Here is a 13,308-nt window from a genome sequence, read left to right as displayed (position 1 = left end):
CCCTATACCCATGATATACCCCTCCCTATACCCATTACAATACCCTCCCTATACCCATGACATACCCTCCCTATACCCATGACATACCCTCCCTATACCCATGACAATCCCCTCCCTATACCCATGACAATCCCCTCCCTATACCCATGATATACCCCTCCCTATACCCATTACAATACCCTCCCTATACCCATGACATACCCTCCCTATACCCATGATATACCCTCCCTATACCCATGACAATCCCCTCCCTATACCCATGACAATCCCCTCCCTATACCCATGATATACCCTCCCTATACCCATGACAATCCCCTCCCTATACCCATGACAATCCCCTCCCTATACACATGACATACCCTCCCTATACCCATGACAATCCCATCCCTATATACCCATGACAATCCCCTCCCTATACCCATGACAATCCCCTCCCTATATACCCATGACATACCCTCCCTATACCCATAACATACCCTCCCTATACCCATGACAATCCCCTCCCTATACCCATGACAATCACCTCCCTATACCCATGACATACACTCACTATACCCATGATATGCCCCTCCCTATACCCATGACATCCCCTCCCTATACCCATGATATACCCCTCCCTATACCCATGACAATTCCCTCCCTATACCCATTACAATCCCCTCCCTATACCCATGACAATCCCCTCCCTATACCCATGACATACCCCTCCCTATACCCATGACAATTCTCTCCCTATACCCATGACAATCCCCTCCCTATACCCATGACAATCCCCTCCCTATACCCATGACATACCCTCCCTATACCCATGCTAATCCCCTCCCTATACCCATGACATACCCCTCCCTATACCCATGACATACCCCTCCCTATACCCATGACATACCCCTCCCTATACCCATGACATACCCCTCCCTATACCCATGACAATTCTCTCCCTATACCCATGACATACCCCTCCCTATACCCATGACAATTCTCTCCCTATACCCATGACATACCCCTCCCTATACCCATGACATACCCCTCCCTATACCCATGACATACCCCTCCCTATACCCATGACAATTCTCTCCCTATACCCATGACAATCCCCTCCCTATACCCATGACAATCCCCTCCCTATACCCATGACATACCCTCCCTATACCCATGCTAATCCCCTCCCTATACCCATGACAATCCCCTCCCTATACCCATGACATACCCCTCCCTATACCCATGACATACCCCTCCCTATACCCATGACAATTCTCTCCCTATACCCATGACAATCCCCTCCCTATACCCATGACAATCCCCTCCCTATACCCATGACATACCCTCCCTATACCCATGCTAATCCCCTCCCTATACCCATGACAATCCCCTCGCTATACCCATGACAATCCCCTCCCTATACCCATGACAATCCCCTCCCTATACCCATGACAATCCCCTCCCTATACCCATGACAATCCCCTCCCTATACCCATGACAATCCCCTCGCTATACCCATGACAATCCCCTCCCTATACCCATGACAATCCCCTCCCTATACCCATGACAATCCCCTCCCTATACCCATGACAATCCCCTCCCTATACCCATGACAATCCCCTCCCTATACCCATGACAATCCCCTCCCTATACCCATGACATACCCCTCCCTATACCCATGACATACCCTCCCTATACCCATGACATCCCCTCCCTATACCCATGACAATTCTCTCCCTATACCCTCCCTATACCCATGACAATTCTCTCCCTATACCCTCCCTATACCCATGACAGTCCCCTCCCTATACCCATGACAATCCCCTCCCTATACCCATGACATGCCCTCCCTATACCCATGACAATCCCCTCCCTATACCCATGACAATCCCCTCCCTATACCCATGACATACCCTCCCTATACCCATGACATGCCCTCCCTATACCCATGACATACACTCCCTATACCCATGACAATCCCCTCCCTATACCCATGACATACCCTCCCTATACCCATGACAATCCCCTCCCTATACCTATGACAATCCCCTCCGTATACCCATGACAATCCCCTCCGTATACCCATGACAATCCCATCCCTATATACCCATGACAATCCCCTCCCTATACCCATGACAATCCCCTCCCTATACCCATGACATACCCTCCCTATACCCATGACATGCCCTCCCTATACCCATGACATGCCCTCCCTATACCCATGACATGCCCTCCCTATACCCATGACAATCACCTCCCTATACCCATGACAATCCCCTCCCTATACCCATGACAATCCCCTCCCTATACCCATGACAATCACCTCCCTATACCCATGACATCCCCTCCCTATACCCATGACAATCACCTCCCTATACCCATGACAATCCCCCCCCTATACCCATGACAATCCCCTCCCTATACCCATGACATACCCTCCCTATACCCATGACAATCCCCCCCCTATACCCATGACAATCACCTCCCTATACCCATGACAATCACCTCCCTATACCCATGACAATCCCCCCCCTATACCCATGACAATCCCCCCCCTATACCCATGACATGCCCCTCCCTATACCTATGACAATCCCCTCCCTATACCCATGACAATCCCCTCCCTATACCCATGACAATCCCCTCCCTATACCCATGACATGCCCCTCCCTATACCCATGACAATCCCCTCCCTATACCCATGACAATCCCCTCCCTATACCCATGACAATCCCCTCCCTATACCCATGACAATCCCCTCCCTATACCCATGACATCCCCTTCCTATACCCATGACATGCCCCTCCCTATACCCATGACATCCCCTTCCTATACCCATGACAATCCCCCCCCTATACCCATGACATGCCCTCCCTATACCCATGACATGCCCCTCCCTATACCCATGACATGCCCCTCCCTATACCCATTGTCTGTTCCTATATACCCAATACATTCACTGCTGCATGCCCATGACATTTCCTCCCTGCCAATGACATCTCCTATGCCAATAGTATTCCCTCCCCATGCATGGTTGACATTTCTTTTCTCTCTCCACTAAACCATACACACTGTAGTTTTTATTACATTTAGTTGCAATCCTCAGAAGACATCCAGACTATTACTAATATAACAATTCCACTGCTTGGATTCCAAAAAACCATAAATACTCTGAATTGTTTCAATCCCTTCACCCAGAAAATCAATCGACCCCAAGTGCTTGCATAATTAGCCTATAGTATAAGCTATACGGCTAAAAAACAGCCCCATGGGACCTGTGCCACTTATGTATCCAATATCAGAAACTGCACGATACAACTTCAAATTGTTATTAAGAGACCAGCTTATAGTCTCATATCGCCTTAAAACAAAACCCAAAACAAATCTATCTTATGCCCTGGCAACACATTATGTCATAAAATCAATCGACCAAAATGGAATTCATTTCTTAACGGCTCATCTGTTTTGTAGTAAAAGGATGCTAAACCTACTCGGTCGCTATCCCAGTAAACATGAATTACAAAATAATCCTAGCGTCTGCAGCAGTCGTCCTAATAATAATGAAAGTATTTCTGTGGTCAGGGAATCAATTTTTACCATCAAGTTTTGTTTGTATGCCTAAGAAACTTTTGAAAGTAAAGTAATAAATCTGATTAAAAACATGGAATTCCTTTTTATTTTCTAATTTGAATTACAAATTTTTCTTATTCAAAACTTTCATGCATATATGATTCTCTTAACTTCTGGAGACTGTTACCATAATTTCAATAGATTCTAGTAAAAAATCAGATTTAATGGCACAATACGTGATATATTGATTCCACATTGACGTTCTGAGTAGACATCTTCGCCATAATCATAGCAGTGATTATAAATTGGGTATGAAAATCATAAAAAAACACCATATGGTCTAGAACTTATGCAGATGTTACAAAAATTAAGTATCAAACCCATTATCGCTCTATACACATATCAAGTTATGAAATCCTGTACTGTTGTAAGATATTGGATTTACATTAATGGTCAGATCAATCCAAATTTTATAATTCACCATCAGTTAAAATGTGACATCCTTCAGATACGCATGGATAATTCTTAAGCAAAACTACCACAAATAAAAAATATCTTTATCATATTTTTACATGTGAACTTAATTACTTCTGTCTCGATCCACTCTCAAAAACCAACAAATCAGAGAGCAGGATTAACATGGGTTAATGAAAAACAAATGAACAAACAAACCACCTTCAACAAACAATGGGCATGGTCAATTTAAATTAATACAGTGACTGACCATTTATACTGTAAACGTGGTTATTTCTGCAGGGGTTTAATACCACTATTCCGACAGGTAAACTGTATGTGTAGAGGTTATTTCAATGATCAATGTTCAAATTTTTCTTTTGCACATGTTGATCCATTAATCACAAAAAATATGTGCTAAGGAAATATTTGCCCTCAAATGACCTTCGTGTATTTAGTGTAAAACTCTCATAATAATGTAAAGATTATAACATTTACTACTTGGGAAAAATATATATTTCTCATTAAGTTTCATTTTGGCGACCTACTCTTTATTTCAAAGAAGGAATGCCCCTTTAATTCTTCTATTCGTTAATTGCAAACATTTTCATTTAAAATATTCAATCCAAAATAAGGTTGATAATTAAGGTTCAACAATCTCTAAATGATAAGAAGTCTTTACATAATTATAAAATATTTTAAAATAACATTCACATATGTTTTTCATTTTGCCATTAATCTACCTATACAATACTAATGAGGCAGACGAAGTAGCTTGTTTGTTTGTTAGGGTGAGAGTCAGTGATGGCTGTTTAGTACTAAGCCTCGTCTTTCATGTAACGTGAAATGTAGTTTTACCAGGTTTTGCTATAGCTAATTGAACTCGCGCAAGTGTCATTATAAGTTAAATGGAATTTGTGTTTCAGGAAAACCAGCACATTGATTACATATACAAACAAAGCAATCAAATTAACATTGTATATCGCTCTGGTTTCTGCATACTCAGCAAGCTCTTATATATACGGGTAACGTCTTAAATTCTATGTTAAGATTAAATCTCGTAAAACTTCCTGATGATATTTTCAATAATTTCTACAAACTATAAATTTTAAAAGTTCAGTAAAATTATGATGCCTTAAAGAAAATATAATTATACAGATATCCTTCAATCATTTCTCTAGTAGGCCGATACTCCACTGGCAATATTAAGCCCCCAAAGTGACACTTGGTAGGAAATAAAGGGATTTTGAAGGGAGAGGAAATGAAATTTTCAGTTCCTACTGTAGGAATATGAACGAAAATTTTTAACATCATTGCAAAAATTAGAAAATCTAGAAAGAATTCCAAATGCAAATATAGTAACTAAAATCCTCACTCATCATAACAACTTCATACTTGAGTGATTTCTGAAAGGACACTTACCAAGACATCAAATATGGTTTCCTTGAAGAGGTAATGACGTGACGAGTCTAAGAGGATGCCACGGTGCGAGAAGCGTGGATAATCGTTGATGACTGTATCTCTAATGTACAGCTACAAAACCAGTCAGAAATTGGTATTACAATTTTGATACATGCAGTACTATTTAAAGTATTACATTATTTTTAGGAAGCGATCGTTTATTGTTTGCATAACATGTCTGTTAACATATTTCTTTATGAAATTAATATTGTTTAAAATTGCAGCAATTCTTTTACATTTGAAGCTCTTACACTAGCTGCAAGGCAGAAAGGCCACAATATAAACCTACTAATTATATGGTATAATTTCTTGAAAAGTTTTCCAAGTAAATATTTATGTTTACAAATAATCAAATGCTATGAAGTACAATGGGTATAGATACATAGTTCCTAAAATTATGGACAATAATCAGCCAGCTTACTTCTTCATTTGTGCCCTTGAAAACCAGTTGACTGAAAGTTTCCAGTCCACGCAGAGCACCCCACACTTCGTTAGCCCACAGGAAGGCTCCAGTTCGTTTGATAAAAAGGTCATCTGAAAACAGCAAGAAAAACAGATCTTACAACCCTCTGATTTAATTCTATAAATCTTTATGTCTCTTAAAGAAGTTGATTTTAATATATCAAGCTCTTCATTAGCAACCTACAAACCTTCAAAGTCAGTAGTCAAAACCATTACCAGAAATATAAGCACAATTTTTTTTTTTTTTTTACAAAAAGAAAATGATCTTACAAATTCAAATTTATAAAAGTTACAATATCAATAGTTTTTCACTTCAATTTAGATATTTCTATTGATTACAGTGTGTAACAGCTCTGAGGAAAGCATATTTAGAAATGTATTATTATTACAGTAAGTGTATTTAGTTGAATGTAAGACAGCTAGCTAGAGAGTGACTGAAACTGATAGAAAAATAGAGCTATAGATAGAGGTTTTGTTTGCTGAATTGATCACCCCATGATCAGCCAGGATCATTTTAAGGCTGGATCTTCTTGTAGTAGCTGGTGGCTACCTTACTGAATAAAATATGGGAGGCCTGTCACATGCCATCAAGACCAATCAGGGTAAAGTGTCTTGCCAATTAATGGACACAACCATCACAGCACAGACTGTTCCTTTTCTCAGCTTCCTGAGAAACAAACAGTCGCAGGGAGGGAAAGTCGAACTATGCATCTCAGATCTTCACCTAATTAGGTTACATAGGCCGAGATGGATCGACACAGCTAGATAGCAAGAGAAAGAGAGCTAGAGGGAGAAAGACGGAGATAGAGAATGACAGAAGGCTTACATGATTCATCCATCTTGTCATGAGGAAGTCTGGTGCAGGGTTGTCGGATCTTAATATTGAGCTCATCAATGTAACCAGCCTGTGTGTGGACCTCATCTCCGTATTTCTCGTAAACATCCTCCAGACTCGAACCTTGGGCATGTTGTAAATTATCATACATATCCTGAACACTGTCATACAAAATGTAGTCCTTGTATCGCTCAATAGCCTTCTCGATGATGTCACAGGTTTCTTTGGAAATACGAAAATGGAACTTTTCACGGTCCAGTCGGAACAGTTTTGTCTGCGACGTGATATAATATTGAGGCATCGGCCATGGTTCACCTGTAGTGGCATGTGGTGCACGCCTTACCTTTTGCTCTGGCATGACATACTGTTCATAGTTAATGAGAAAGTCGCTCCAGTCCCACATAATTCGCTGGCTATCCTGTTTCTTTGGTTTATTGTTGGGTTGTTGATGTGGCTGTTGTTGAATAGGGGGGTTATTATTGACTACAGGTTGCCAGTTCCTATTACTGTCCTGGAAGTTATTTTCCTGGTTACGTAGCACACTACCTGCGCCTTGGACCTCGACATGGTTGTTGTTATCGCGGATGATATTGTTCTTCTCCTCAACAACTTCATCATGACTATCCTGGACTTCATCATGAACAACTGCACGATTATCATTCAGACTTTCAGCAGGTTTGTGATCCTGCATGTTCTGAACAACAGGAGGATCTTCCTGATGGAAATTGGAGTTAGCGGGGATGTCGCCTCCCCGTGGGGCGGGATTCTGCAGCATGTTTGCTCCTCCTACCACATCTACTGGCCTGTCCTGGTTATTCTTTCTCACAGTATTTCCTGGCAACACCGGGACACTGTCCTGTTGGCGGGGTGCTTCTTTGGCCCCAAGACTTTCTATCACTTTTACTCTGGAGTTCATAACAACGTTATTATTTTCTGCCCTTTTTAAAGCATCATTGTCATTGAAAGCACTTGGTATATGTGATTTAATTTTGTTTTCATTAAGATTATTAGCTCCACCCCCAATACTGTTAACACCTCCCACAATATTATTATTAACCCCACCCCCAATATTAACTCCGCCCACAATGTTATTGGCTCCGCCTGAATTGTTGTTAACTCCACCTAATGCTGGAGCTACTATATTCTGATTGTTTTGAGGCACTACATTGGCTCTCTGCACAAAATCCTGAGATCCTTGAGCCGGATTTTTATTGATTTGAAGTTTATTATCCTGCTGTGCTTTACTCCTCTTCTTTTTCCGTTTTACTCGTTGTTTTAGAACCTGTTTGTCACTTCCTTCATCATTGCTCAATTTAGTCTTCCGCTTTTTCAGCAGGGAATTCAAATACCCTATATTCTTCTCATCGTGTGCTGCTACTGCTGCTGCCTCGCCTCCGTTGCTTTGTCGGTCTGGCAGTTTCACTGGTGAGGTAAAAACATAAAGGAATTATTTCACATCTGGTACAAGTGTGAGCATATAATATCTGTCAACTTTATACATCTGTTATCTATAGACATCTTAAATAGATACTGACTTATGAACATAATAACAATCAATTAATTCAACTTAATCAAACAATTACTCTACAACTCATTTTAAAAATCTATAGATATGTTCAAGTTATAAAATGACAGCAATAACTTAAACAATGACTTAGTCAGCAAGATTCGTTCCTGTGAGTCTGACCGGAGAACAACACTATATACTTATCAAACATACCTTTGTTTTATAACATATTTGGAATAAAAAAAAATAAAAAAAAATAGCATACAGAGTCAGTAAGGACACCCACTTAGTGCCTGACCCGAGATCTCCAGTGCTTTCCAGTATATCCTACATCTTTATTTTTACAAATTGCGACCTTGACCTTTGAAACTTATTAAGTTGCACGCTATACTTATAATACAGTATCAGTCTAAGATACAGAGATAATCTTCATTGTAAACAACTTATAACAGCCGGACAAACAGACAGACAGATATATACAGTACAATCCGTGACCTTATATAAGGGGAGGGCTATTCAGAACCAATAATCACCGTAATAATTCTGAAGAGTTTTTAAAATGCATGCTATATCTAAGAATTTAATATCTACATGCAAACTTGTAAATAATATTTTAATAAACCAGGGTTATGGGTATTATTTTTGGTTCTTTCTTTTTGAAAATCATTATTATACATATGTTTATGCATGTAGCTTAAATCATATTATTTTTGTGTAATGTGTTATAAATTTGTTGATAAATTTAAAGCTAACTATGCTGTAAACAGTTAACCATGAGTACAAACTTTTTCTAGTGTAATAGATATATGTATATCAGTTTAATCCACCAGAATGTGCCACTAACACATGTTTACTCAGAAGAGCCCTAAGTCTTTTAACGTCAAGCCCCCAAGGTCACTGCTACTATATAAAGCTGCAAATGTGACCCTCCAGGAGGGTCAGAGGGTTAGGTCGACCATAGGCCAATGTCTGTCTGATCCATCTTTGTAATCATGCCATAACTTGTGAGAGTTTTATCTCACTAAGTAGGTAATGAAACAGTCAAGGAGATAAAACTTGTTTTTCTTTAAAACACTAGTTGGAAAGAAACTTAAAAATGAAGTATCCTGAATTTGAAATAAGATAATTAATACTGAATCAAATATGTAGAACTTCATGTAATAACAGTAAAACTTCATGGAAATAATTAATGAATACAACAAATCACAGGAACCTGTGCTCAAAATTGAAAATGGGCAATCAAAATCATTGACAGAATTACCGGGTCAGTAATCAACTTTCTGACTTTTGATGGTCGTTTCATTAAGTATTGTAGGTATAAGCAAGCCGCAGCATAAGATGGTGGCAATGTGGCTATTGATATCATTTATGGACATAATTTAATAGAGAAAATCTATACTAAGCCTTGATTTCAGCAAAAGGTGGAGATGGAGGTAGTACTGGGTGAAGCTATAAAGAAGGTCAGGAGGGAATTGTATAAATACTGCATGTACTAGTATTTATGCCATTTAATGAATTATTTTTAAAGAATTGACAAATCGAAGTTAAATCTGCCCCTGTAAAATCTAATAGATTTTTTACTGTATAATGATTTAATTAGCAAAACTTGTACTATATGTAAAACTCACTGAAGCAATTGGATTTTTATTCCTCATGATTATATACTGAAATTTTTGCCAACACCCCAATAGCTCCACACTGGTAGAAATTAGCAAGAACACGTATACGTACAGACATATAAAAAATGCACACAGAAACAACTTGATAGACAAACCATCTAAAAGTGGTTTTCCAATTCCCAGCAGGAAACTGGCTCTCTAGAACTGTAAGGACTGTGGTAAACATTTAACAGTACACTGATAATGTTTTTTTAAGCTGAGCAAGTACAAATGTATTCACAGTTTAAGAAACATACAATTGTTTTTGAGCGTGTAATGTAAGTCAACTAGCATGACAGACATTCATCAAACCAATACTGGAATCCAATTACATCCAACGAAACAAAATGTTGGGTTACAATTTAATATAGGCTTTTATTAGCTAGTGGTGCTTGAATACCAGAGGACCCCCTTATCAAGATATAGAGTTCTGCTCCAGGCTGGCAATCCTTGCTCTCATTTACTTATACATACAAAGTTTTGTGTATCAGGTTAAAACATCTAGGAGAGACAGAGTAAGATTAAACAATTCTGTATCAGTTCAGATTCCTTGACCGATTTTAGAATGTCTAATAAAAAAGCATACGTTGAATTTCTCAGGATCAAAGGTTATCATTTCTACCAGTAAAACATAGATATACTCAGTTCCAGATTAGCTACAGAAGTTGTTACTAACATGGCCCAGTTTTAGCTATGTTGTGTATGTAAACGTAACAGGATTTTTTTACACATGTTTTGCTACAGAACATTCCACACGTGTCATGGTACATCCACACAAATCTAATCCATGTACGTCACAGGAATTATCCACAGAATTCTTACTTCCACTAAAAATAACACCAATTCATTTTTCTTCATTTTCATTAAAGTATTGTCATGAATGTTGTATTATGAGTATTTAAGTCTACAATATCATGACAATATCGAACTAACAATTTTGAATATAATTTGCAGCCATTTGCAGTCTAAAATTGAAAATATTGAGAATATGTCAAACTAAATTCCCTCAATTTTAGAATATTAATTAAACATCTGAAATTTAATTAATTTATTATAAATGTTAATTTTAGTGAAAGTGTTAAAATTTTACCTCCCTAAGTAAACTCTGCTATTTTTACATAAATATTTCACAGGAAAATTTGGTCACACAGTCTGTAAGATTCATATTCAACTAACACAGGATACTATACCTTTGAGTCCTTTTTTTATCCAAATTGATCCCAGAGAACACAAATTTTGCAGAAAAAATGATCACTTCTTCATAAAAGCATTTGATGGATACTAGTAGTTTTCACACATCTATAGCTGGAAAATATTCAGTACAAAACTTTAAAATGGCCTGACATGTACCTGCCCCTATTATACATGTGTCAGGCTGTGGGAGAATGTGTAGCAGAGAGACAAACACACATATCACTTACCCTGGAAAGCCTGTGGCTGTTGTTGGTTGGCTTGCTGTGGAGCCACTGGTACACTGAACACGTACAGCAGCAAAACAGTGCTGGTTATAACTACTGGTGTGTCCATCTCAACTCCTCATTACATCCCTGTAAAATATAGGAAAAATGAAAGTAAAGTAAACCTGATCATTGAGGTTAACTTCTGGTCCCAAATACTTTGTAAAATACAGGTAAGGTGAAAGTATATCTACATACCAATCTGTATATAAGTATCTAGTATATAAGTTACCCCAACATTGATGTCTCTGATTCATGACAAGTAAAGTCACCAATCTTAAGTATAAGGAGATCACTTGAATATAGTTTAACTAAGGTCAAGGACAAGTGTTAAATAAAACCTGTACTGGAAAAGTATGTTTAGACATAGCTACATGAGAAGCATCATTAATACATATATTTGACAGAAAAAATTATTTTAAATTCTTCTTCCAAATTTATTTTATAAACAAGAGGCCCAGAAGGCCTGAAATGCTCACATGGACAGTTAGGAATGATGGCAAAATAACTGATTCCATTTTTTATGTTGACCATAATATGTTACTGTTTCAAAAATTCACTATTTCTAACCTAGGTGATATGATTCACTGATTTTTTGTTGAATTATTAAGTAGGATTTTGCATAGGAGCAATGTACAGGTCAGTTAATAGTACTATAGAAATACCAAAAATTGCCTCTGTTGGAGACTTTGTTGAATCTAACATAACCAACGCAAACCCTATATTACATGTAGCAATGTGAGCATGTAGTAAATCCTGTGTAGTTTAGTTTTTGTTGTCACATATTTCAAATTTCAAAATAGTGACCTTGAAAACAGGACAAGGTAATTTCATGTATGTGCTGAATCTTTATAGCACTCAATCCGTTGTTCATGCTGGGAATATAATAGCATAGGGATCTTCTGGAACTTGAAAATAAGATTATTCAAGTTTTAACATTATTGACTCCAGTGACTTTGAAAGCAGGTCAAAAATGATTCTTGAAGTTTTGAACATATTTGACCTCTGTAACCTTAAGAATATGTAAAGGTTATTGGTGTAATGAAATTTATTTCACTCAATATACACTCAGTCGTACCGGTGACAGCTGGTAAAATATCAGCCCTCTAGGCCTTCTTAAGAACTCGAGAAAATCTTGAAGTTTTAAATATATTTGACCCTTAATCTTGTGACCTTGGAAATAAATCAAGGTCATTTATATGATGAAACTTAAATGTACTCTTTCCCATATACCTTTTGGCAAAATATCAGTTCTCGGTTGTTTACATATAGTTTTCCAGAAGAAGTTAAAAGTTGACAGATGGATGGACGACACGTATGCCCACTCCAACACCATACCATAATTATAAGCTCACTTGTACTTTGTGCTATGTGAGTTAAAAAATACAACACTTAGATTTATTTTCTGATTTTCCTTAAAGCTCTGTTTAACAGTCTGAAATAGTGATTTTTATAATTTTTACAGGAAATTTTAAAATTATCATCACAAACATTCAATCTCATATGATTGAAAACTTCATAGGGTTTTTGACAGAATGGAGCATAAATCAAAACAGTCATTCTAAATCAGACACTCTAATCACATCAAATAAGACAAATATAAAAAGGGCCCTTTAACTCTAGCATGGTTTAAATTTACAGGAAAACACATCAAATTTATATATAGCAACCGAGGATATGAGGTATATCTCTTGGCCACATGAACTGGTGGGTATGGAAAGTAAACCTATAGTCCCATTACATATTATTGGTTTAACATCTCTGATGAAATGGGAAATGTCCACAACATATGACCAGGACTTAACGTAAATGCAACATTAGACTGTGAGTTAATCTTAACCTCATTTCAACTTTGACATATTTGATTGTAAATGCAAATTAGGATGGCTAGGCGCATCAGGCAAAGCCTGAAATGGACATACCAAT

At 37.9% G+C, this 13,308-nt stretch overlaps 1 protein-coding gene across 2 annotated transcripts in view; it reads right to left on the bottom strand.

The window, feature by feature from the left end:
- Positions 1-13,308, bottom strand: part of LOC117338139 — a 120,262-nt gene that overhangs the window by 39,945 nt on the left and 67,009 nt on the right. For both annotated transcript variants that reach the window (XM_033899356.1, XM_033899357.1), the window contains 4 exons: positions 11,347-11,472; positions 6,752-8,182; positions 5,885-5,997; positions 5,425-5,535 (listed from right to left, as the gene is read on the bottom strand). In XM_033899356.1, coding sequence (XP_033755247.1) covers positions 5,425-5,535; positions 5,885-5,997; positions 6,752-8,182; positions 11,347-11,452 — 1,761 coding nt within the window. In that variant the 5' untranslated portion in view covers positions 11,453-11,472. The remainder of the gene's footprint in view (positions 1-5,424; positions 5,536-5,884; positions 5,998-6,751; positions 8,183-11,346; positions 11,473-13,308) is intronic.

Source organism: Pecten maximus, chromosome 11 (assembly GCF_902652985.1).
Source record: "Pecten maximus chromosome 11, xPecMax1.1, whole genome shotgun sequence".
NCBI classification, from domain to species: Eukaryota; Metazoa; Mollusca; class Bivalvia; order Pectinida; family Pectinidae; genus Pecten; species Pecten maximus.
The sequence above is the reverse complement of the archived record's forward strand: the minus strand, read 5'-3'. Positions and strand labels throughout refer to the sequence as shown.